Raw genomic sequence first — 22829 nt, forward strand, 5'->3', positions numbered from 1 at the left:
AATTGAAAACAAGTGATAATACTTTAATAACAAAACTCATTTATCAAAAATTTTAACATCAAGATAATAATAGCAACTGCCTTTTTTTCATGTGTCTCTTGGCCATTCTTTGAATGGCCACTCTTGTCTTCTTTGAAGAAATGTCTGTTCATATCTTCTGTCTATTTCTTGACTGGATTTTTTGTTTTTCGGGTATTGAGTTTGAAAATTCCTTGTAGGTTTTGGATACTAGCCCTTTATCTGAAAAGACATTTGCAAATATCTTCTCCCATTCTGTCAGTTGTCATTTGGTTTTGTCAAATGTTTCTTTTGCTGTGAAAAAAGCATTTTATCTTGATGAAGTTGCAATAGTTCATTTTTGCTTTTGTTTCCCTTGCCTTTGGAGACATGTCTAACAAGAAGTTGCTGCAGCCGAGGTCACAGAGGTTGCTACCTGTGTTCTCTTCTAGGATTGTGATGGATTTCTGTCTCACATTTAGGTCTGTCATTGATTTTGAGTTTATCTTTGTGTATGGGGTAAGAAAATAGTCCAGTTTCATTCTTCTGCATGTGGTTGCCCAATTTTTCCAACATCATTCGTTGCAGAGACTGTCTTTTTTCCATTGAATATTCTTTCTGTTTTGTGGAAGATTAGTTGACCATAGAGTTGAAGGTCCATTTCTGGGTTCTTTATTCTGTTCCATTGATCTGTGTTTCTGTTTTATGTGCCAGTACCATACTGTCTTGATGATCACGGCTTTGTAATAGACCTCAAAGTACGTCATTGTGATGCTACCAACTTTGGTTTTCTTTTCAAACATTCTTCTGGATATTCAGTCTTTTCTGGTTTTGTACAAATTTTAGGATTATTTGTTCCATATCTATGAAAGAGGTCAATAGTATTTTGATAGAGATTGCACTGAATGTGTAGATTGCTTTGAGCAGTATAGACGTTTTAACAATATTTGTCCTAATCCATGAGCATGGAATGTTTTTCCATTTCTTTGTGTCCTCTTCAATTTCTTCATAAGTATTCTGTAGTTTCTGAATACAGATCCTTTACCTCTTTGGTTAGGTTTATGCCTAGGTATCTTATGGTTTGGGGAACAATTGAAAATGGGATGGATTCTTTAATTTCACTTTCTTCTATCTCATTGTTAGTGTATAGAAATGCAATTAATTTCTGTGCATTGATTTTATATCCTACCATGTTGCTGAATTTCTGTATGAGATCTAAAAACTTTGGGGTGGAATCTTTTAGGTTTTCCACGTAAAGTATCAAGTATCATGTCATCTGGGAAGAGTAAGAGTTTTACTTCCTTCTTATTAATTTGGATGCCTTTTATTTCTTTTTGTTGTCTGATTGCTAAGGCAAGGACTTCTAGTACTACATTTAACAGTAGTGGTGAAAGTGGACATCCCTGTTGTGCTCCTGACCTTGGGGAAAAACTCTCAGTTATTCCCCATTGAGAATTGTATTCACTGTGGGCTTTTCACAGATGGCTTTTATGATATTGGGGTATGTTCCCTCTATCCCTATACTGTGAAGAATTTTAATCATGAAAAGATGATGGATTTTGTCAAATGCTTTTTCTGCACCAATTAAGATGATCATATGGTTTTCCTTTCTTTTATTAATGTGATGTATCATGTTTATTGATTTGCAAATGTTGAACCACCCTTGTAGCCCAGGAATAAATCCCACTAGGTCATGGTGAAAAATCCTTTTAATGTACTATTGGACCCTATTGGCTAGTATCTTGGTGAGATTTTGGCACCCATGTTAATCAAGGATATTGGTCTGTAACACTCCTTTCTGGTGGGGTCTTTGGTTTTGGGATCAAGGTAATGCTGGTCTAATAGAACAAGTTTGAAAGTTTTCCTTCCATTTCTATTTTTTTTTTTTTTGAAACAGCTTCAGAAGAATAGGTATTAATTCTTCTTTAAATGTTTGGTAGAATTACCCTGGGAAGCCATCTGGCCCCAGACTCTTTTTCAGGGGGAGGTTTTTGATTGCTGCTTCAATTTCCTTGCTAGTTATGGTTCTGTTCCCATTTTCTGTTTCTTCCTGTTTAAGTTTTGGTACTTTATATGTTCCTAGGAATGCATCCATTTCCTGCAGACTGCCTAATTTGTTGGCATATAGTTGCTCATAATATCTTCCTATAATTGTTTGTATTTCTGAGTGTTGATAGTAATCTTCTCTTTCATTCATAATTTTATTTATTTGGATCCTTTGTCTTTTCTTTTTAATAAGTTTGGCTAGGGTTTATCAAACTTATTAATTCTTTCAAAAAACCAACTCTTAGTTCTGTTGATCTGTTCTACTGGTTTTTGGTTTTTGTTTTTTTTTTTTTTTGGTTTCTATTTTATCAGTTTCTGCTCTAATTTTATTATTTCTCCTCTCCTGCTGGATTTAGGCTTTATTTGCTCTTCCTTTTTCAGCTCATTTAGGCGTAAGTTTAGCTTATGTATTTGAGATTTTGCTTATTTCTTGAGAAATATGCTATATACTTCTCTCTTAGACCACCTTTGCTGCATCCCAAAGGTTCTGAACAAAAAATCCAGTCAAGAAAAGGACAGAAGATATGAACAGACATTTCTCCAAAGTAGACATACAAATGGTCAACAGACACATGAAAAAATGTTTAATATCATTCAGTATCAGGGAAATACAAATCAAAACCATAATGAGATACTACCTCAGGCCACTCAGAATGACTAAAATTAACAAGTCAGGAAATAGCAAATGTTGATGAGGATATGGAGAAAAAGGACATCTCTTACACTGTTGGTGGGAATGCAAGCTGGTACAGCCACTCTGGAAAACAATATGGAGGTTCCTCAAAATACAAGTAGAACTACCTTACAACCCAGTAATTGCACGACTAAGTATTTACCACAAAGATATAAATGTAGTGATCCAAAGGTACACCTGTACCCCAATGTTTGTAGCAGCAATGTCCACAATAGCCAAACTATGGAAAGAGCCCAGATGTCCACCGATAGATGGTTGGATAAAAATGATGTGAGATATATAGATAGATATAGATATAGATATAGATATAGATATAGATATAGTTATAGATGCATGCCATCCAAAAGGATAAAATCTTACCCTTTACATTGACATGGATGGAACTAGAGGGTATAATGCTGAGCAAAATAAGTCAATCAGAAGAGTACAATTATATAGTTTCACTCAAATGTGGAATTTAAGAAGCAAAACAAAGGATCATAGGGGAAAGGAGAGAAAAGTAAAATAGATTAAATCAGTGAGGGAGATTAACCATAAGAGACTCAAATATAGGAAAAAACTGAGGGTTGCTGGAGGGAAGGTAACGGGGTGATGAGCATTAAGGAGGGCACTTGATGTAATGAGCACTGGATGTTATATGCAACTGATGAAGTACTGAACTCCACATCTAAAATTAATGATACACTATATGTTAACTAAGTGAATTTAAATAAAATGTTAAAAAAAATCATCTGGCATTAATTGTTACCCTAGCATATAATAAGCATCTACTATATGCCACACACAGAGCTAGGTGTTTTTACCCTACTTATATCTAATTCTCACAACAAATTTAACAAATAGGCATCAAAATCCACAGTTTGCACATGAAAGTTCTGGGGTGTCTAAGCTCCATCACAAGAAAACGACACAGCTGAGATATAAATTTAAGATTCAGTGACCTCAAACTCTGTACTTTACTATATCAGGCTATGCCCCTACGAGAATTTTTTTTTTTAAGATTTTATTTATTTGACAGAGATCACAGGTAGGCAGAGAGGCAGGTAGAGAGAGAGAGGAAGGGAAGCAGCCTCCTTGCTGAGCAGAGAGCCCGATGCGGGGCTCGATCCCAGAACCCTAAGATCATGACCTGAGCCGAGGGCAGAGGCTTTAATTCACTGAGCCACCCAGGTGCCCCCCCCAAGGGAATTTTCCACATATGGTTCTCTATTCAATGTTTTCGTTTTTTACAAAACATAAACACAGGGTAAATACTCATTTATTTTTATGCAACTAGACCTTTAATGCACAAAAGCACTAACGAACAGAACAGTAAAGATGAAAGAAAACAAAGCAAATTATACCCAAAACTTGGCCATGTAAACCAGTGAACTTAGAACACTTCAGAAGAACAACAATACCTTGAGCAAGCCAATCATATAGCCATGAAAACCATTGTTGGCTCTCTTTCCTAAGCTGGGCTTCCTCAGAGGCAGACAAACACCAGTAAATAAAACTCCTTATTAAATCAAATTCTGGTAACACTTTTAGTGGACTTATGGGTGAAGGTACACAGGAGAGGAAAGAAGTCATTTAAAGTTTTGAGTTTATAAAATTTTATAAATTTTTTGATTTTATAAACCCTGAGTTATTCAATTATTATTATTGTTACTTTACAAGCTCAGTCTTAATTCTGGTAGTATGTTTGAGCATTTAATAGACTGACTTTATTTATTTATTTGTTTGTTTGTTTATTTTTAAGAAAACTCTATGCCCAACCAACATGATGGCTTGAACTAATTACCCCAAGATAAACAGTTCCATGCTCTACTGACTGAACCAGCCAGGCACCCCAATAGACTTCATTGTTTAGAACAGGCTTATTTCCACAGCACAACTGGACAGAAAGTACATACAGTTCCCATAAACTTCCTATCCCCCGATTTTCATTACTGCCACCACTATTAAGATCTTGGACCAGAGTGATACATAGAGTACTCCTAATTTAATAATTATACACTATTTCTATCCTCTCCATGGAATTTTTTGAGGGCTGGTTCATCATGTTCCAGCTCTCTGAAAACCAGTTAAGGCATACACAAATTCTCATATAATCAACATGTAAGATGAATCGAAATAGCTCATTTGCAGCCATTTCAGTAATATAAAAATTGTAGCTGACACTTGCTGAATGTTTTACTTGTCTGTGTTTTTCTAACCCTTGGCTCATAAGAAGTCATTTAATCCTCATAACAAATATCAAAAAGTGGGTAAATATACATTTTAGAAAACTATAAAATGTCTCCATTCTTTCTATGGACTATGAGGCATCCACACATGCAGGCTACATGTGCCTCAGGTAGATCAGCAAGTGCATGCAGGAAAGGCAGGAAAAGTTTTAACATTTTTCAATATAGATTTATAGAAAAATACAATAGTCATCTTAAAGGGGAATAATATAGTTAATAATATAGTTCAGAAAATACACACTATCATACACACTTGTTTCTCCCCAAGTGGCCACTCAAAATGGGAGAAATTATTTAAACAAATAGGACTAAAATCAATTGGAGATATTGTTCATTGTACCAAAATACACATTATTCTGAAGGATCTTGACCCTGTTTGCATAAAATAGATTAAAAATGACAAGTAAACAAGCTAATGCCAGGAGGTTTTCTTTTTTCCCCTAAGAGAAATTTCTACATCAGTACTATGTTTTAACAGACCCTCCTTAATTAAATGTGCCTCCCAGAGCTGGTTTATGATAAAATTATCATAAATGTCCATGATTCTGACCTTGAGATATGGCAAATCTTGAAATGCCTTCTGAGTCATTCTTTAAAAAGAAAATAATCTTCATTATCAGTGTAGAATTAAAAATGGTCTATGGTATGGATCACAAACTGTTCCAGCATAAGGAATTAAAGAAAAAAAGTTGTTTTTTTTTAAATTCTGTTGTCCCTACATGTTGTAAATGTATGCTTATATCCACTTACTGAACAAATACATAGTGACAAAACTCCTAGGACTTTAAATGAATTCACATTTTATTAATTACAACTATGTGTGGGATGTGTGTGTGTGTGTGTGTGCATGTGTGTGTTAGGGAAATGTTTAGGAATGTTTTGCTTATGTATAAGAAGGAAAAGAAAGACTAATTTTACCTTGCCAATGCTTACTGCCCATATGCGTCCATGTTGATGTCCCAGCCACTCCACAACTTGAAGGGCTCCATCGGCCAAACTTTGGTAAGTACAGGTTCATTATGTTCTATTTCCTTGAAAACTGGTTAATTAAAGCATGTAGAAACTCACATATACTCAGTGTGTAAAATGAACCCAAATAGTCCATTTCTGGCCATTTTGGAAAAATTAAAATCATTGCTGACCCTCATTGAGTGTGTTTTCTTTGTCTGTGCTCTTTTGAGCACTGGGCTCATTAATTCATTCCATCTTCACCGCAGCTTTGTGAGGTAGATGCCCTTATTACCCTCCAGTCCACAGATGACAAAAACAAAAGCCCAGGAAAGTTAAAGTACTTGTCCAAGATCACAAAATGAAAACTGATGGTCTATCTCCAAAACCTTCTCCTACGGGATGAATGGGACTCTATTGTCATTTGTGGAGGTAGAATACTTGATTAGATTAAACTGTCCCTACTTATATTAGGACACTGAGCATTCCACTCCTTCTCCCAATTAAATGCTAGTCGAAGTCCCCAGGCATTATGACAATTAAAAGTGGTTCTCAAATAGCATGGAGGACATGGGGAGATAGAGAGGAGAAGGGAGTTGGAGGGAAATTGGAAGGGGAGGTGAACCATGAGAGACTATGGACTCTGAAAAACAATCTGAGGGTTTTGAAGGGGTGGGGGGTGGGAGGTCAGGGTAACAGGTGGTGGGTATTATAGAGGGCACAGATTGCATGGAGCACTGGGTGTGGTGCAAAAATAATGAATACTGTTATGCTGAAAATAAATTAAAAATAAATTTTTTTAAAAAAGTGCTTCTCAAGCACCAGCTTTTCCAAACACCACTTGGGAGAGAAATAGTCTAGGTTAAAAACACTACGAGCCTTATTTTCCCAGCAATAGCACAGCTCACTGAGGATTTACACACATATACATACACATATGCATATTCACATACTCATACACAGCCAGAATTTGAAGTGAAAATATAATTGAGTTAAACATTTTTCTTCCTTATTTTACTTTCTCAACAAACATTACCTTTACTCCATTCCTTACATCTAGAGGGCATAGACAGGATGAAGGAAAGAAAAAAAGAACAGAAATATAAAACTTCAAGGAAACCAAATAGAAGGAAAAATTATCATTATCTGTAGGATCTATTGAGATAGGAGAGAGCTGCTCACAAGTCACTGAACAAGATAAAAATAGTCGTAAAGCCAAAACCATTATCTGACTTGACTTGCCTCAAATTATGTTTATGTATGTTCAAAAAGCATTGAATTTCAGAATGGAGATGGCCCAGCAAATGACTACAGTCCCAACGCCCACCAAATGGAAGAATGCCCCCGACAACTTTTGTGACAGATGGCCATGCAGCCTCTGCCACATGTCATTTCCAAGAGCTAGGCAGATCATTATCTACTTTTAGAAGGAATCCATGTCTCTCTTGTATGGTACTAATTGTTAGAAAGGCTTTCTCACTTAGAATAGAAATCTGCTACGCCTCAGCCTCACTTCTACCCCCTGGAACCATATGGAATAAGTTACATCCTTCTTCCACATGATATTGCTCCCAAATTTTCAAGCAGTTGTCATGTTGCCCCTGAGTCTTCTCTTACTCGATATAAACATATGCAAAACATACAATATGTCCTCCAAAAAACAGGATAACTGGTAGAATGACCAATGTCTCTAAACGCCCTGTTTCATTTCTTTTTCAATAGTAATTTTTACAGAGCTCCAAATCAGCACATGTGGTGTGCATTTGTTTGGGTGTGCTCTATAAGCTCATCCATACATATGCATGTAACTATGAATATGTGCACACAAACAAACCACATGTGGAGTTTCTGGGTTTGCCTGGAAACATACAGACACATGTATGTGCACATGTGGAAAATCTACATGTTGCTCATCTTTCCTTCTTTCTCAAGTGTTCCTTCTTTGTGTGGCTCCAGCCTAGCCTCAATATGTGGAGAGAGTTTGCCTAATTCCAGACTTATTTCATCCCCCTGGAATTGGTTGGGGGTGGGCGCTCTAGCTGTCTCTACCTTTCATACCTCAGTTATGAGTGGATGTTTGCATACTTCCATCACCAATGTGCCCAGCATTGAGTAATTAATTAATCTTCATTTTCCATTTCACTTAGACACACTGCATCAGAGGACCTGAGTAACTCTGAAACTGTGTGATGACATAAACAAAATTCAGATCTTGTGATTAACTACAAGCCTGACGTTAATCTGAACCTATTTGTCTTTTCCTTTTTTAGGTTCATTTCCAATGAGGTATTGTTTCCACCATTTCTCAGTTAGTGCATCACTTGACCCTTTCCTATCTTGTTTGCAGATCTGAAAAATCTACTTTGATATTGAGGGAAATGCCCAAAAGGCCTTGAGTTCAAATCTCTTTCATTTCTCACATTGGGATTTCAGTTTCACAGTTCAGTACTTTAGCAAGCCTCAAATGAAAGGGTTGTTTCCAGGTTATGATAATGTAATTGGATCCAAAGTCATTGTCAGCGTTTCATCCCACAGAAAGTTATTTTGATCTTTCTCCTGGGGGCAGAAGTTGAGTTGGTGGGGGGAGTGGGGGAAAGAAGAAACAGCATCTTGCTGTGTTTGAAAGGCTTTAATTTCATCCCACTTCTTCACAGCACATGAAAAGCGCCCTCGTATGCCCTCCATAGCTCCTGCTATCTGCTCCTCCCATGACACTTCTTTTTCTACTCCTCTTTTCTTTGCTAAAATGGAGGTGATAGAGAGAACAGGAAGATTCCAGAATAGGAAGGATGAGAAGAGAAAACAGTGTCAGGATATGTTCTGAAGGCATTTTTGTGTAGACACAGAGAATACCACAGAGGGGGCCCTACACGGGCATGTGGAGCTCCTTGGGGGCACCAGGTGCTCATTCCATTGCAGCTGGCAACTTTGCTTTGGCCAAAAACTTGCCCACATCTCTGTTCTCTTAACCCAAGCTCTACATATGAGACAATGAAACTTTTAAGTGAGTGATGTCAAAGAGCAGCTGAAGATTAATCCAGTTTCTGCCAAAAGTAATGCAGGAAGAATTTTTATATCATTGGTAATAGATTTTCAAAAGATAAATCCCTTGCACATCTGCGGTCATCATCGTATATCTCCTTCCACCAAAAAAAGCAAACAGCAACAACAGAAAAAAACAAACAAACAAACAAACAAACAAACAAACAAAAATGGTATCTACCTCCTATTCTAACCTGTACAGGTTCTATGAACTTCTTCAAGATCCAGGCATTCCACTTCCTGTAAGAGGTAAGAAGTGTTCCATAAAATCCTGCTTCCCACCAAGCTGGTCAGAAATCACCACTCGGGGGGTGCCTAGGTGGCTCAAGCAATTAAACCTCTGATTCTTGATCTCAGCTCAGGTCTTGATCTCAGGGTGGTGAGTTCAAGCTCCACTATCGGGCTCCACCTCAGGTATGAAGTCTTCTTAAAAAGAAAAAAGAGGAGAGGAGAGAAAAGAAACGAAAAGTAAAGAAAAGAAAAGAAAAGAAAAGAAAAGAAAAGAAAAGAAAAGAAAAGAAAAGAAAAGAAAAGAAAAGAGAAAAGAAAAGAGAAAAGAAAAGAAAAAAGAAAAGAAAGGAATCACCACTCTGTTTCTGCTTCCCATCACCCTCTGTCACTCTGCCATGAATGCTGTGTCACTGTCCAGATCCCCACTCTGTTCTATTGTCACTCGATCTGTTTTCCCCTGGATTAGAGACATTGGTTTAAATGTCAATAAGACTTGCAAAGTTTTCTGACAATTCTTACTCTTGTTCTGAGTTAGACCCTTTTCTTTCTCTTCATAACTGATTCCAACCTTTTGCCAAGTGCATTGACCCCTTTCTCATTGGTACCCAACTTGTCTTGTCTGCCTTGTACTTATTTAAAACAATCTGAAGCTTTGGGGCGCAATTCCCCCAACTTCCTTTGCTTCCATTCATTTTTATCTGCCCTGAAACAGTTACAATATCAAAATCAAACATGCCCCTAGTCTTTGCTAATGAATTAAATCATCCACCTGAGTTCTTAGGCCTATTTTATGTCTCCTCTAGGACTTCACTTTCGTCTGATAAGGCCTTATCTCTACTTTATCTTCCATCTTACCATTTTCCTGCCTTCCTCTTGAAAAACATTCAGGTAATCTCCATCCTCAAATAAAAGACAGTCTCATCAAGTTACTGTCTCCTCCTTTTTATTCCTTTACTTGTAAGAAAATTTTACGATGAAGGTGTTTATTTAAAAGACATTATTTATTTATAAGAAAAAGTATTCCTTTATTTATAAGATTTATATACAATAAATTTTACCATAAGTTATGTGCTTATGAGAGGCATTACAGTGCAGTGCATGCATTTCTTTTTCTCAAAGAAATGATGTTGCCCTTCAAGGGGTAAAAATTGGTTCTTTGTAGACAAAAAGTCCTAAAATATTACAACTGTTTTTGGTCTTCCAAAGTTCAACTCTACTCAATAAAATAGTAATTCTTAGTGATTAATTTATTTCTTCAGGGAGAGTTTTAATTTATTTTTCTGCCAAGGAATGGGGTCTGATAATGAAAAGGAGATTGAGAAAAACTGGTGTGGATCCAGACTACCTGGGTTCACATTCTATACCCACCCATGCTTCACTGGTTGTGTGAGCTTTGGCCAGTTACTTAAGCTCACTGTGCTGCAGTTTTCTTACCTTTAAAATGGAGATATTAGCACCTCTTCCACCCACCTGATTTTTTAAAAAGACTAACTGAAGTAATCTATGTAATGCCATGAATTCTAGTCCACTCTTTCAGCCAATTCAATCGTATATACAATAATCTAGCTAGGAAATCTGGTTCCTGCCTACCTCTCCAAATTCACCTCTTTTTTTTTTTTAAGATTTTTTATTTATTCATTTGACAGATCACAAGCAGGCAGAGAGGCAGGCAGAGAGAGAGGAGGAAGCAGGCTCCCTGCTGAGCAGAGAGCCCGATGCAGGGCTCGATCCCAGGACCCTGAGATCATGACCTGAGCTGAAGGCAGACGCTTTAACCCACTGAGCCACCCAGCCGCCCCTAAATTCACCTCTTTTAACTCCAGTTCTCACCTCTTCCACTCCAGCTGCTCTCGCATTTCTACCCCAACCCCACACTCCAGGCTTGGGTTCAATTTCAGGTCTTGGCTTTTTCTGCTTTCTTCACCTGGAATCTCTTCCCCAGGATGTTTCATACCCTTTTTCATTTGGTTCATGTTTCTGCTTAGATATTATCTCTCTAAAGAAGCATGCATGGTTTCTATCCTTCTTCATCTCTATTCCCTTTTATTTCTCTCTCTAGCATTCATCAATAACTAAAATTGTACTTTTTGTCAGGTAATTTAGTTGTGTATCTCCCCCTAGAGTGTGAACTACAAGAGGATGGAAACCTCTCTGGTTTAGTCACTCTTGTATTCTCAGTGCTTGGAAAATTGTGAAAAGGTCACATATTGTATGATTCCATTTACATGAAATATCCAGAATAAGTAAATCCATAGACACAGAAAGCAGATTCGGTTTTCCAGGTCCTGCTTAAAGATGTGGGTGTCCTTTTAGGATGATAAAATTTGGGGGGCTAGATAGAGATGGTGCTTATACAACACTGTGACTGTATTAAGAGGCACTGAATCATTCACTTTAATTTAATTTTCTTATATGGATTTCATCTCAATAGAAACAGATTCGCTGGAAGCCCACTTAAGAACTGTGAACTAAAAAATCTAAAAGACTATTTTTAGAATATATTTGGCTTAACTTCTTAGACACCTCTGACCTTGTTGACTGTCTTCCATTCTCTCCTCCATGGGATCTCATGACATTATTCTTGTCCAGGCTTCCTGCTTGCTATTCTTTCTCATTTTTTTTTTTATTGTACACTTCTTCTACCTTATTTATACAAGTTTCCCAGCCATTTTCATGGCTTGTGCTCTTTGCCATATTAGAGTAACCTTATGCATACAATATTAAACATATGCTTATGACTCCACAGAGGGCTTGAGCCCTGACTTCTTTCTTGAAATCCAAAACACATTTTTTTTTTAAGCAAAGAGCATATTTAATCAAATATCCATTGGCATCTGAAACTCAACATGACCAATCAAAATCATCATCATCCTCCACACATTTATTTCTCCTCTACTGTCCTCATTCTTGGCAAAAGCCAATGTTTCTCCAAGTGTGGTCGCCTGACTAGCACAATTAGCCTCATTAGGGAATTTATCATAAATTACAAGTTAATTCTGGGACTCCTTCCAAACCCACTCAATCAGAAACTTTGGGAGTGGGGCCACTAGTCCTCTGGGTGATCCTGGTTCATGCTAAAGTTGGGGAATCACTGGATAAAAATATATGCACCCAGTCACCTGAGTAGAAATCTTGAGTTTGTTCTGTACTCCCTGCATTTATGCCATATTCCTTCTCCCACTCACGGAGAAATTATAATTGATTACCAAACCCTCCTGATGTGGGAAACAGAAGCAGAAGAAAAATTATTAGATTTCCTTACCCACTGACAAGCCCTTGAAACAGGCAGAGTGACATTCCTCTAGGGACTCAACTACCTCCACCTTGGGGCTTTATTACAGGCAAAGGGCAATCCTAGCCTGACTGACCCCTACCCTCAGCCAGGGTCCTGTCAGTCTACTTTAACAATTCCTTTGGAAACTTCCTTTATCTCTAAACCCTCCAAGATAATGTTGACAATCATTCCCAAGCATATGGCCCACTGATACACATCTAAAAGGTCTCACGACAATGGTTTTATTACCAGTAATAAATAACTTTTTCCCAACAATAGCTAGCCCCTTAAGGTCCTGGAAACCTTGCTTCCAAAATTCCTTAGAGACTTACACCATCCCTGACCCCCTCCCAACTCACAAGCATATAATGGACCACTCCTCACAACCCAGGGGCAGCAGCTCTTTGTGCCCATCGGTCCTGTCCCCATGCTTTAATAAGCCACCATTTTGCACCAAAGATGTCTCAAGAATTCTTTCTTGGTCATTGGCTCTGGACTTCACCCCACCAAACCTCACTTACATTCTAAAACTTCATCACTCCTAAGCATTGAGCTCTGTTTCCCCCACCCCGTCACCCTTCCTTCACATACTTCTAAAGCCTTCACCATCACTCTTGGAAAGGGACCCTGGCAAAATTTTGCCCTGAATCTGGGTCTGGAATCCCTCCCTATCCATAAGGTGAATTCACACACAATTGTTTTGGGATTTCTTTTCCTTCAATGCCCACAGTTCTTGGTCATGTCACTTCAAAAGAATGAAGAGGTAGACCATATGAAGAGTGGTGGGCAGCAAAGTGAAGTTTTTTGAGTGATAGTACAAAGCTCCTGTAGAGGGAGGGGACTGGGAGAGGGTTGCCACCAGAATTTCTAAATCTTGGGGGTGTTATGGGCTTGTTGGCAGGCTTTTTTAATCTGATTAACCCTCCATGCACCTGTCACTAACTATCCAGTGGGAAAGGGTGCAAAGTTTCTTCCAGAGTGGTGCAAAATCCTCTTAAGGATGGTTTCCTCTTATAGTGGGGTCCCTTGTTCCTGCCTGTCTTTCTTCCAACTATCCTTCATTAGTCATCACCACCAGAAGCTTTCTCAAGCACCCTCAATAAATCAGTTGCTTGTTTCACTTTTTTCCTTTAATATTAATATATTTGCCTCTGTCATTGAACCACTGAGCTTCAAAGCATGTTTCTTGGTTCACCTGTGTCAGAATCATCCAATAATCTAATTTAAAAATCTAGATTCCTACGTCCTACATCTGACCTCAAAATCTCTGAGGATAGAACTTGGAAATCTATATTTTAACAATTGCTCCCCATGAGCTTTTTTGATGTACAGGAAAATTGAGAACTACACTAAACTATGAGCTTCAATTTCTTTGTTTTCCCAAAGCCTACTGCGTGGTAGGTACTCAATAAATATTTGTTACACACACACACACACACACACACACACACACACACAGAGTTTTATATAGATGTGTGTATATACACACACATACATTATTCAAGTATAAATAACATACAGAGTTATATTAGTTTCAGGCATAAATATAACCATTTAACAATTCTAAACATTTTTCAGTGCTCATCAAGGTAACTCTACTCTTAATCCCTTTAAATCTAACCCATCCCTCCACCCACCTCCCCTCTGGCAACCACCAGTTTCTCTGTATTTAAGAATCTGTTGAAAAATAAAATACGGTAAAGACAGAGAGGCAGGCAAACCATAAGAGACTGCTAACTATAGGGAACAAACTGAGAGTTGCTGGAGGGAATGTGGGGGGTGGGGGATAAGGTAATTTGATCATGGCCATTAAGGAAGGCACTCAATGTAATGAGCACTGGGGGTTATATGAAATTTTGATGAGTCACTAAATTCTGCCCCCGAAACTAATACAATACTATATGTGGACTAATCCGAACTTCAATAAAAATTTGAAAGAAAAAAAAAATAGGTCTTTTTTTTGTCTTTTTTTCTTTGTTCATTCATTTTGTTTCCTAAATTCCACATAAGTGAGATCATACAGTATTTGTCTTTCTCTGGTTGACTTATTTCACTTAGCATTACACTTTCTAGATCCATCATGTTATTGCAAATGGCAAGATTTCCCTTTTTATGGCTGAGTAATATTCCTGTGTGTGTTTGTGTGTGTGTGTGTGTGTGTGACATTATCTTTATCCATTCATCTATCAATGGACATTTGGGTTGCTTCTATATTTTGGCTATTACAAATAATGTTATAATAAACATAGGGGTGCATATATTTTTTCAAATTAGTATTTTTGTTTTATTTGGGTAAACACCCAATAGTGGAATTATTGGATCATAAGGTAATTCTATTAATTTTTTTTGAAGAATCCCAACACTGTTTTTTCTTTTTTTTAATATTCTCTTTATTTATTTTATTTGATGCAGAAAGAGAGAGAGAGCACAAGAGGGAACAGTAGAGGGAAAGGGAGAAGCAGGCTCACTGCTGAGTGGGGAGCCCAATGCTGGACTCCATCCCAGCGTCCTGGGACCATGACCTGAGCTGATGGCAGATGCTTAACTGACTGAGCCACACAGGTGCCCCAGGCAATCCTTTTCAAGAACAAATGTCTAAAAGAATATTACAGCAGCTCTCCTTCTGTGGGCCTTAGCGACTGAGGCCATTTTTTTTTAAATTATGTTAGTCACTATACAGTACGTCATTAGTTTTCGATGTAGTGCTCTATTTCTTAATCAGCTTCCAAAACTTCTGAAGAAGAAGACATACACCAATGCTTAGATGGCTGCCAGAATTTATAGTCAACCATCTTCTTTGGAAGAACTGGTTAAAATAGAATAAGATTCTGATTTGTATTTTTAGTCTATCCATGGATTTTGCAATAACTCCAGTCTCAAAATTCTAATTTTCAATCTTCTCTCTTTTTTTGTAGATTTTATTCACAGGATGGTGGTTTCTTACTAAATACACTTTTTTCCTCAAAAAAACAAAAAAAGAATTTTGAAGGAAAAAAATGACCGTATTAAAATAAGAAACCAAAATGATGCATAATATTTATTTGGCTTTCCCATTTGAATTTCTCAAATGAATAATAACTTCATCCCATATTGTCTTTAACTAGATTCTCTAAATTTAAATCTAAATTCAAATTCAGTGATACATCTATAAATTATCATTATTCTCCATAAAATATATGTCTAGATGCATTTTTCCTTTTTATATCTTTTGTACTTAGGGCTAAGCAGTTAAGTAAAAATCATTAAAGAAAACAGATATTAATTGGAATATACATATATACTCAAGCAACACTCAAATATCCTGAGAAAGTAACACTATTGCAAATCCAGAGAACTAGAATCAGTACTTCTAAGATTCTGTATTTCCACTAGGGAAGTTTGAGGCTAGAAATAAAAACGTGTTTATTAATCTTCAATTAACAATGAGGATGATTCAGAGATATTTGCCATAGAAGTAGTATAAAGGTTCAGATCCTACTCTAAAAACAGAGCTTTCCTGTTGAACAGTCTGTGATCTAGTCCAGGAGAACCTAGTGGCAGGCATTCAGTAATTTTCAATAAAAGGTTTTTATTAATATGGTATTTGACAGCAACCAAGTAAAGGAGAGCACTCCCTCTTTGATATAGGCATTTTATAGAGAAAAACCTTAAACTATTTTTATTTTTTTTAATATTTTATTTATTTATTTGACAGATCACAAGTAGGCAGAGAGGCAGGCAGAGAGAGAGGAAGAAGCAGGTCCCCTGCCGAGCAGAGAGCCTGATGCGGGGCTTGATTCCAGGACCCTGGGATCATGACCTGAGCTGAAGGCAGAGGCATTAACCCACTGAGCCACCCAGGCGCCCCTATTTTTATTTTTTTACTACAAGTTGAAGTCAGAATGAAAATTAGAATAGCACCTCCAAAAGCCTCCCAAGGATTACTTCATTACTCAATATTTTTAGACTGATAGTCACTCCAACTAAGTATGTATAGATTTTTAAGAAATTTAAGCAGCTAAAGCTACGATTTAGGATGATAGCCAGAAGTATCTTAAATAGTCAACTCACCCCTCTATTTAGGTTTATGTTGGTAACATGGAAATAAATACAACTAAAATAAAAAACAGCATCATTTACCTATATGAAAGGTCTTCTGTTGGATAATATGTGTTTTGACTTCTATTAAGTGTAGAATTTCTTAATTTCTTTGTTTTCTATTTCTTTTTATCTACACTCTGTCATTGGTATGAACATCATGTGTCCAGACAAGAGAGGGAAAAGAGGAGATATGTATAGTTCCTGGACGCCACCAGAAATTATTGCCGGGTTCCTGAAGATCCATCGCATTAGGACTATAATGTACCTTATAACCAAATTTTGTCATTCCTACAGATTCTTATAGACTCGCCAGGGAGAAAAAATGGGGAAGTGGCTGGAAGCCTTTAGAGGAGCTCTTTCCTGTGTGATCCTATCCATGATCATGTCTATTAATGGTCAAGTCAGTACTTTAGATCAAATCTGCCAATCTACTCCTTCTGTTGCAAGGGACTAGGTCAACATTTCTTTTCTTTCTTATGTACTCTTCATGTCTTCTTCTGTATTCTACATCAGTTAAAACTCAAAACTAAGCCAGAGTTAGTAAGTAATTTTGCCTAAGGTAGATAAGCCAAGACCCTCCTTTAATTTTCTTAACAATTTTTCCTCCTGTTGCAAGTGCTTTATTTTTTTAATTTATATAAACAGACCAGAGAGAGAGAGAGAGAAATCATTGTTCTTAGATCAAATAAATATAAAAGACTTAGGATATTTTTCAAGCAGTGTTTTAAAGCTGTCAAGATTAGTAAGGATGTAATAAGTGTTGACTTTTCTAACAGGAGTTTGACTAATTCCAGCTGCCATTTGAGTTGGGGATGTGGTTGGACAAGACTTAAATCTTGGATAGTAAAATATTCCAAAGCATTCTGCTTTCATATCTAAAGCAATATTGTAATGTAAACCATATATCCATCATATGAAAAACAATTTCTCACTTTATTTTGGAACTTGGATCCTAAATAGTTGTGCTACGTTTGATGTCGAAGGTGTTCTATTCAGTGGCATTTTAAAGTCATTAGGACGCGGAAACAAAGTTACCTACTTCAATGTTTTGGTCATATAGTGAGTTCTCAAAGAACAACTGTTCATTGATCGAATCCAAAATAAAGGAATTAGGAACAGGAAGCCAAAAATAAAATACTCAAATATCCTTCTAGCCCTGTTGCCAAAAGCATGTTAGTCATCAGTCTTATTTGATTTTCGAGAAGAGATGGTATGTTGTCTCCCCCACGCTCCGCATACTCCTATCACACGAAATATCAGCAACCGTATCAGAGGCAGCGACTACATCGTTCAACATAACAAGAACTTTCAATTGTTTTCTCTAATCTTTACATTTACCTGCAAGGTAGAATTTATTTTCTTTTTTTTTAAATCACAGAGTAAACACACAAAATTAACTAACTTACAAGATTAGACAGCTAGAGAGAAGCAGTACCATGTGGCATTTAAGTACATGGACCAAAGCATCGCACGGTCATTTCTTCCAGATCCAAATCCTCCTTTTCTACTGCAAGTGGTTTCACCTCTCGCAGCTCTGTTTCTTTGATAACAGAGGGATAGTTCTCACTGCATCTCCTCTATTGGGTTTTTTGGAGATTGAGTGAGATATTCAAAGTGTTTGGGACATTTGGGCCCATTCCCCCCACCACACACACACACACACAAACTCATGCCCATTCGTGGCAAAGCCTGTGTTTCCAGTCGTGCTTGTTCTCAGACATTTGTGCTTTTCCCTTATGTACTGTACTCTGTCTTCACTTCTATGATTTTGCTAATTTAGCTGCCTTTCACCATCCAAATAGTATTTCTTTTCTCGGACCACAATACAAGCAGAAACAATTATGTTCTCATTCACCCCTCAAGTCTAAGGATAGTTTCTTCGAAAATTATTCATGCAGCCCAGAACTTAGCTAGATCCCTATAGAATCCAGTAGATTATTCTCTCATATTACTTATCATGTCCCCTGTAAACCCTCCTACCTGTCTGTATCCACCAATAGAGGGTGAGATCTCCAAGACAAGAGCTATGTCCTTTTTTGGTTTTTTTTTTGGTTTTTTTTTTTTTTGGTTTTTTTTTTCCTTTTTTGTTTTTAAGATTTTATTTATTTATTTGACAGAGAGAGAGAGATTACAAGTAGGCAGAGAGGTGGGCGGGGGCGGGGGGAGCATGTTCCCTGCTGAGCAGAGAGTCCGATGCGGGGCTGGATTCCAGGACCCTGAGATCATGACCTGAGCCGAAGGCAGAGGCTTAACCCACTGAGCCACCCAGGTGCCCAAGAGCTATGTCCTTTTACTCCATATCTCTCAACACCTAACACAGGACCTAAGCCATAAAACATAACAAATATTGGAAAGGCGGATGAATCATAACAGGCAGGAAATGACTGAGATACCAATGCTGTCCTCCATGTGGACAATCCAAACCAGAGTAAGCAGGCACTGAATAAAAAGGAGAATCACGGATTCAAGACACATGTTACCACAGCTGCATTTATCAGGCTTTTCTCCTTTGGGGCAAGGTACAAATTTAAAGGCCAAATGCTACAGAAGGTAATGCAGACATATAGAGAATTCAGACTTTGTCCTTCTTCCCTTCTCAAGTCTGTAGGAGGCTAAATTTACCTGATAACAGAGATGCTATGGGCTCCCAACACTAGAGTAATAAGTGGTATTGCCGTCTACAGATCCCTCAAAGTTCCCAGGAGAACAGGGCTCCTGGAAAGTGCTTCTCAAACTTCATGGGTAATGTTTTTAACAGGTGATGTTAAAATGCAGATTTTGATTTAGTTTTACTCTGTCTGGGAGGGAATTTCACAAAAATTATAAGCAGTGCTCAAAAACAAACAAAAAACGTGGGGCACCTGGGTGACTCTGTCATTAAGCAGCTGCCTTCAGCTCAGTAAGAATCCTGGGATCCTGGGATTGAGCCCCATGTTGGGCTCCCTGCTCAGTGGGGAGTTTCTTTCTCCCTCTCCCTCTGCCACTCCTCTTGCTTCTGTGCTCTTTCTGTCAAATAAATAAATAAAATCTTTAAAAGAAAATAAGAGGTATTTTATTCTAAACCAGTATTTCTCACGTTTGACTGTACATTATAAAGACCTGGGAAGCTTCTTAAGAGCACAACACCTGGGTCGCCTGGGTGGCTCAGTGGGTTAAAGCCTCTGCCTTTGGCTGAGGTCATGATCCCAGGGTCCTGGGATAGAGCCCCGCATTGGACTCTCTGCTCAGCAGGGAGCCTGCTTCCTCCTCTCTCTCTCTCTCTCTGCCTGCCTCTCTGCCTACTTGTGATCTCTGTCTGTCAAATAAATGAATTAAAAAAAAAAAAAAAAAAGCACAACACCAGACCAACTGCTGTCACTGCCCTCGCCCCCCATCAATCAATCAAAATTAGGGGCCGGGGGACCTCTTTAGAGTGAGTCTGACATGAAGCCTACATGGCGACCACTGCTCTGCCAGCCCCCCAGTGCCTCCCCAAGTCAGGACACTCTGCAAGGTATTTGTTACTGCTCTGTGCTCTGTGACAAAATAAGTGTGGTAACTGAGGGTAAGCGTTTAGAAGCTTTTACAGCAGTATGACAAACTAAGTTGATGTCTCGTCGATCTAATAATGAAAATAGAGTCATTTTAAAACACCATTGACTTCTAAAGAAACGTTTTGCTTTTCACTCAAGGAAAACCATTGAATAATTAAATATCCACTACTGGAATTGAGATCATGCTAGACCCCTTCTTTAAGCTGTTGCCTCTCAAAGCCAAAACAGGAAGGTCAGAGATTATTTGCTGGACCAGATCATTCAGAGACCTGGACACAACAGGGTTAATGAGCAGGCATGGGGTAGGTGGGGTTACAAACCAGGAACACATGCCCTTCAAGTTTTCTTTCCCTTTAATTGCCAAAAAAACATACACACTCTCACATAACACGGAAGGTGAGAGCTGAATGAAGTTTTCTGGGTAATGGCTTGAAATGTTTTCCTTATGAGAAGTGGTGTTGAGTTACAGCGTGCAGACGGAGCAGAGCGCTGGCAGGAGAGAAGTGGCAGCCCCAGCCCGGCCCCCACCTTTTCTTGGGCTCATAGGACGGTGGACGTGGGCTCGGGGAGACAAGTGATATGTTGAACTGTCTGGTGGCTGGAATTGACTGCTCCCAGAGTGACCTAAGGACAGTGTTTAGCACGGTTTAGCCAGGGGCCAGCTGAGCAGGCACAGATGCTCCGCTGGGAAATGCCACGCAGGCAGAGACTGACAAGCAGTAGGAGCTGAGCTTTCCCCTCTTGGACTGCTGTTTCCTGCTGTGTTCAGGGGAGGGGGCATTTCTGGCAACTCTGCTGCCACCGCTGCTACTTCAGCTTTCTCTCGGCTCAAGGTAAGCAGGCTCCAAGGGAGGGTAGGCAGCAAGCAAAGCCTCTGCACCATGAACAAGATTCGAAAGTTTTTCCGAGGAAGTGGGCGAGTCCTGGCATTTATATTTGTCGCTTCTGTCATCTGGCTGCTCTTTGACATGGCAGCTCTCCGCCTGTCATTCAGTGAGATCAACACTCGGGTCCTCAAGGAAGACATCGTCAGGAGGGAGCGGGTAGGATTCCGAGTTCAGCCAGACCAAATGAAGATCCTTTACAGCAGCATAAAAGAGATGAAGCCCCCACTGAGGGGACACGGGAGGGGCATATGGGGTAAAGAGAACTTTAGAAAAACTGAAAAGAGTATGCTCAAGGTTGAGGATGACTTGGACCAAACCCAGAAGGAAAGAAAAATGCAGAACGCCCCAGGAAGGGGCAAGGTTGCCCCTTTGTGGCATCCTGAGTACCTACAGACCCTTCCAGTGAGTTTTACCAAGCAGAACTCAGAGGGGCAGGACCTCAGACCTGAAGCCTACTCTCGCCGCTTGGCAAAGCAAATGAGAACTCAGGGGGCTCAGAAAACCCCATTCATAGCTGCAAGAGAAACTCATTTGGCCGAAATCTCTGTACACGCAGGACCTGCCGGTGTAAACCAGGAAGCCTGGAAGAGTCATGGTCTCGGCAGTGACACATCAAAACAAGCAGCCGAAAGAAATCCAAATGTGACCATCAGACCTAATACTGACGGATCAAAGCAGCAATCACAGGCAGTAGCAAATGAGAGGACACACCCTGCTGGCCCACTGTTGCCAAAATCTAGGGAAGCCATAGCCTTAAATAAAACTGAGACTCAGAGCAGAGAACTAGATTCAAATAAAAGCGGAGCCAATAAGAGCCTTCCCTTTTCCAAGTTTATTGCCAATTCAAATCGCTCAAAGAAGCAATCTATTAACGAAGTACTATTGGGAGGCTTGCCAAAGGATGATGGAGCCAAAGTGGCTGGTGGGAAGCAATTCAGTTTCTCTGAAAGCCACGTTGTGATTATAACCAAGGAGGAGGAGCTCCAGACAGACTCCAAACAGGCCCCCAGTCTTAAAAACAAAACTGTGCTCCCTATTATTTTGGGTGAAAGCCGAGGGAAACACATTTCTGGGAATAGAAGTGAAACATCTTTCCCCACACTTGCTCCACAGAGGGCAATGGTAACTCAGTCTCATCAAGCCTTAGCTGAGGGGCTAGAGCCAGCAAGAATCACCTTGACTGCCAAGGCCCAACTTCCAGAACTCAACCAAAGTCACATAAAAGCCTTGTTACCTGAAGAACATGGACTGCACCATGTGTTAAGAATTGATGTGACACTTTCTCCAAGGGACCCCAAAGCTCCAGGCCAATTTGGACGGCCTGTAGTGGTTCCCCGTGGAAAGGAGAAGGAGGCAGAAAGAAGATGGAAAGAAGGAAACTTCAATGTCTACCTCAGCGATTTGATCCCAGTGGACAGAGCCATTGAAGACACCAGACCTGTTGGGTAAGATCCATTTCTCTTCTCTTTCTTCCACCTGAAGTATTTTGGCCCTTGTAGAGAAGATTTATTTCTAGGTAATTTTGCATATTTTTGGTCACCTAGAGAAGGAAAGCAACATTAATCGTGAGACAGAGCCCAGATAGTCCACCATTCACACAGAGAAAAATTCAGATAGAGCATACCCACTGTGTTCTCTCTCTACACTTAACTTCTCTGAGATTTCGGCTCTCACCCCGATTAGCTTATGCCCCATTCCTTTCCTCTACTGAAACCTATTAAGACTATTGATGAACTTAATTCCTAATAAGGTCTATATGAATGGTAGAACTGAAAATGTAATTCCATTAAAATAGTGACAATGACATGGATTCCCAATTTCAGAACTTTACATTATTAGCAAGGGTTTCAGGAATATATTTGGGAAATG

The 22829-nt window shown here is 38.9% G+C and overlaps 1 protein-coding gene across 1 annotated transcript in view; it reads left to right on the forward strand.

Moving 5' to 3' along the window:
• The first annotated feature begins 20469 nt into the window (after positions 1 to 20469).
• The window catches only part of GALNT5 (polypeptide N-acetylgalactosaminyltransferase 5), a 44239-nt gene continuing 41879 nt past the window's right edge, over positions 20470 to 22829 (forward strand). Inside the window, exon 1 of the mRNA XM_032355630.1 lies at positions 20470 to 22405. Coding sequence (XP_032211521.1) covers positions 20955 to 22405 — 1451 coding nt within the window. The 5' untranslated portion in view covers positions 20470 to 20954. The remainder of the gene's footprint in view (positions 22406 to 22829) is intronic.

Source organism: Mustela erminea, chromosome 8 (genome assembly GCF_009829155.1).
Source record: "Mustela erminea isolate mMusErm1 chromosome 8, mMusErm1.Pri, whole genome shotgun sequence".
In the NCBI taxonomy this organism is placed as follows: domain Eukaryota; kingdom Metazoa; phylum Chordata; class Mammalia; order Carnivora; family Mustelidae; genus Mustela; species Mustela erminea.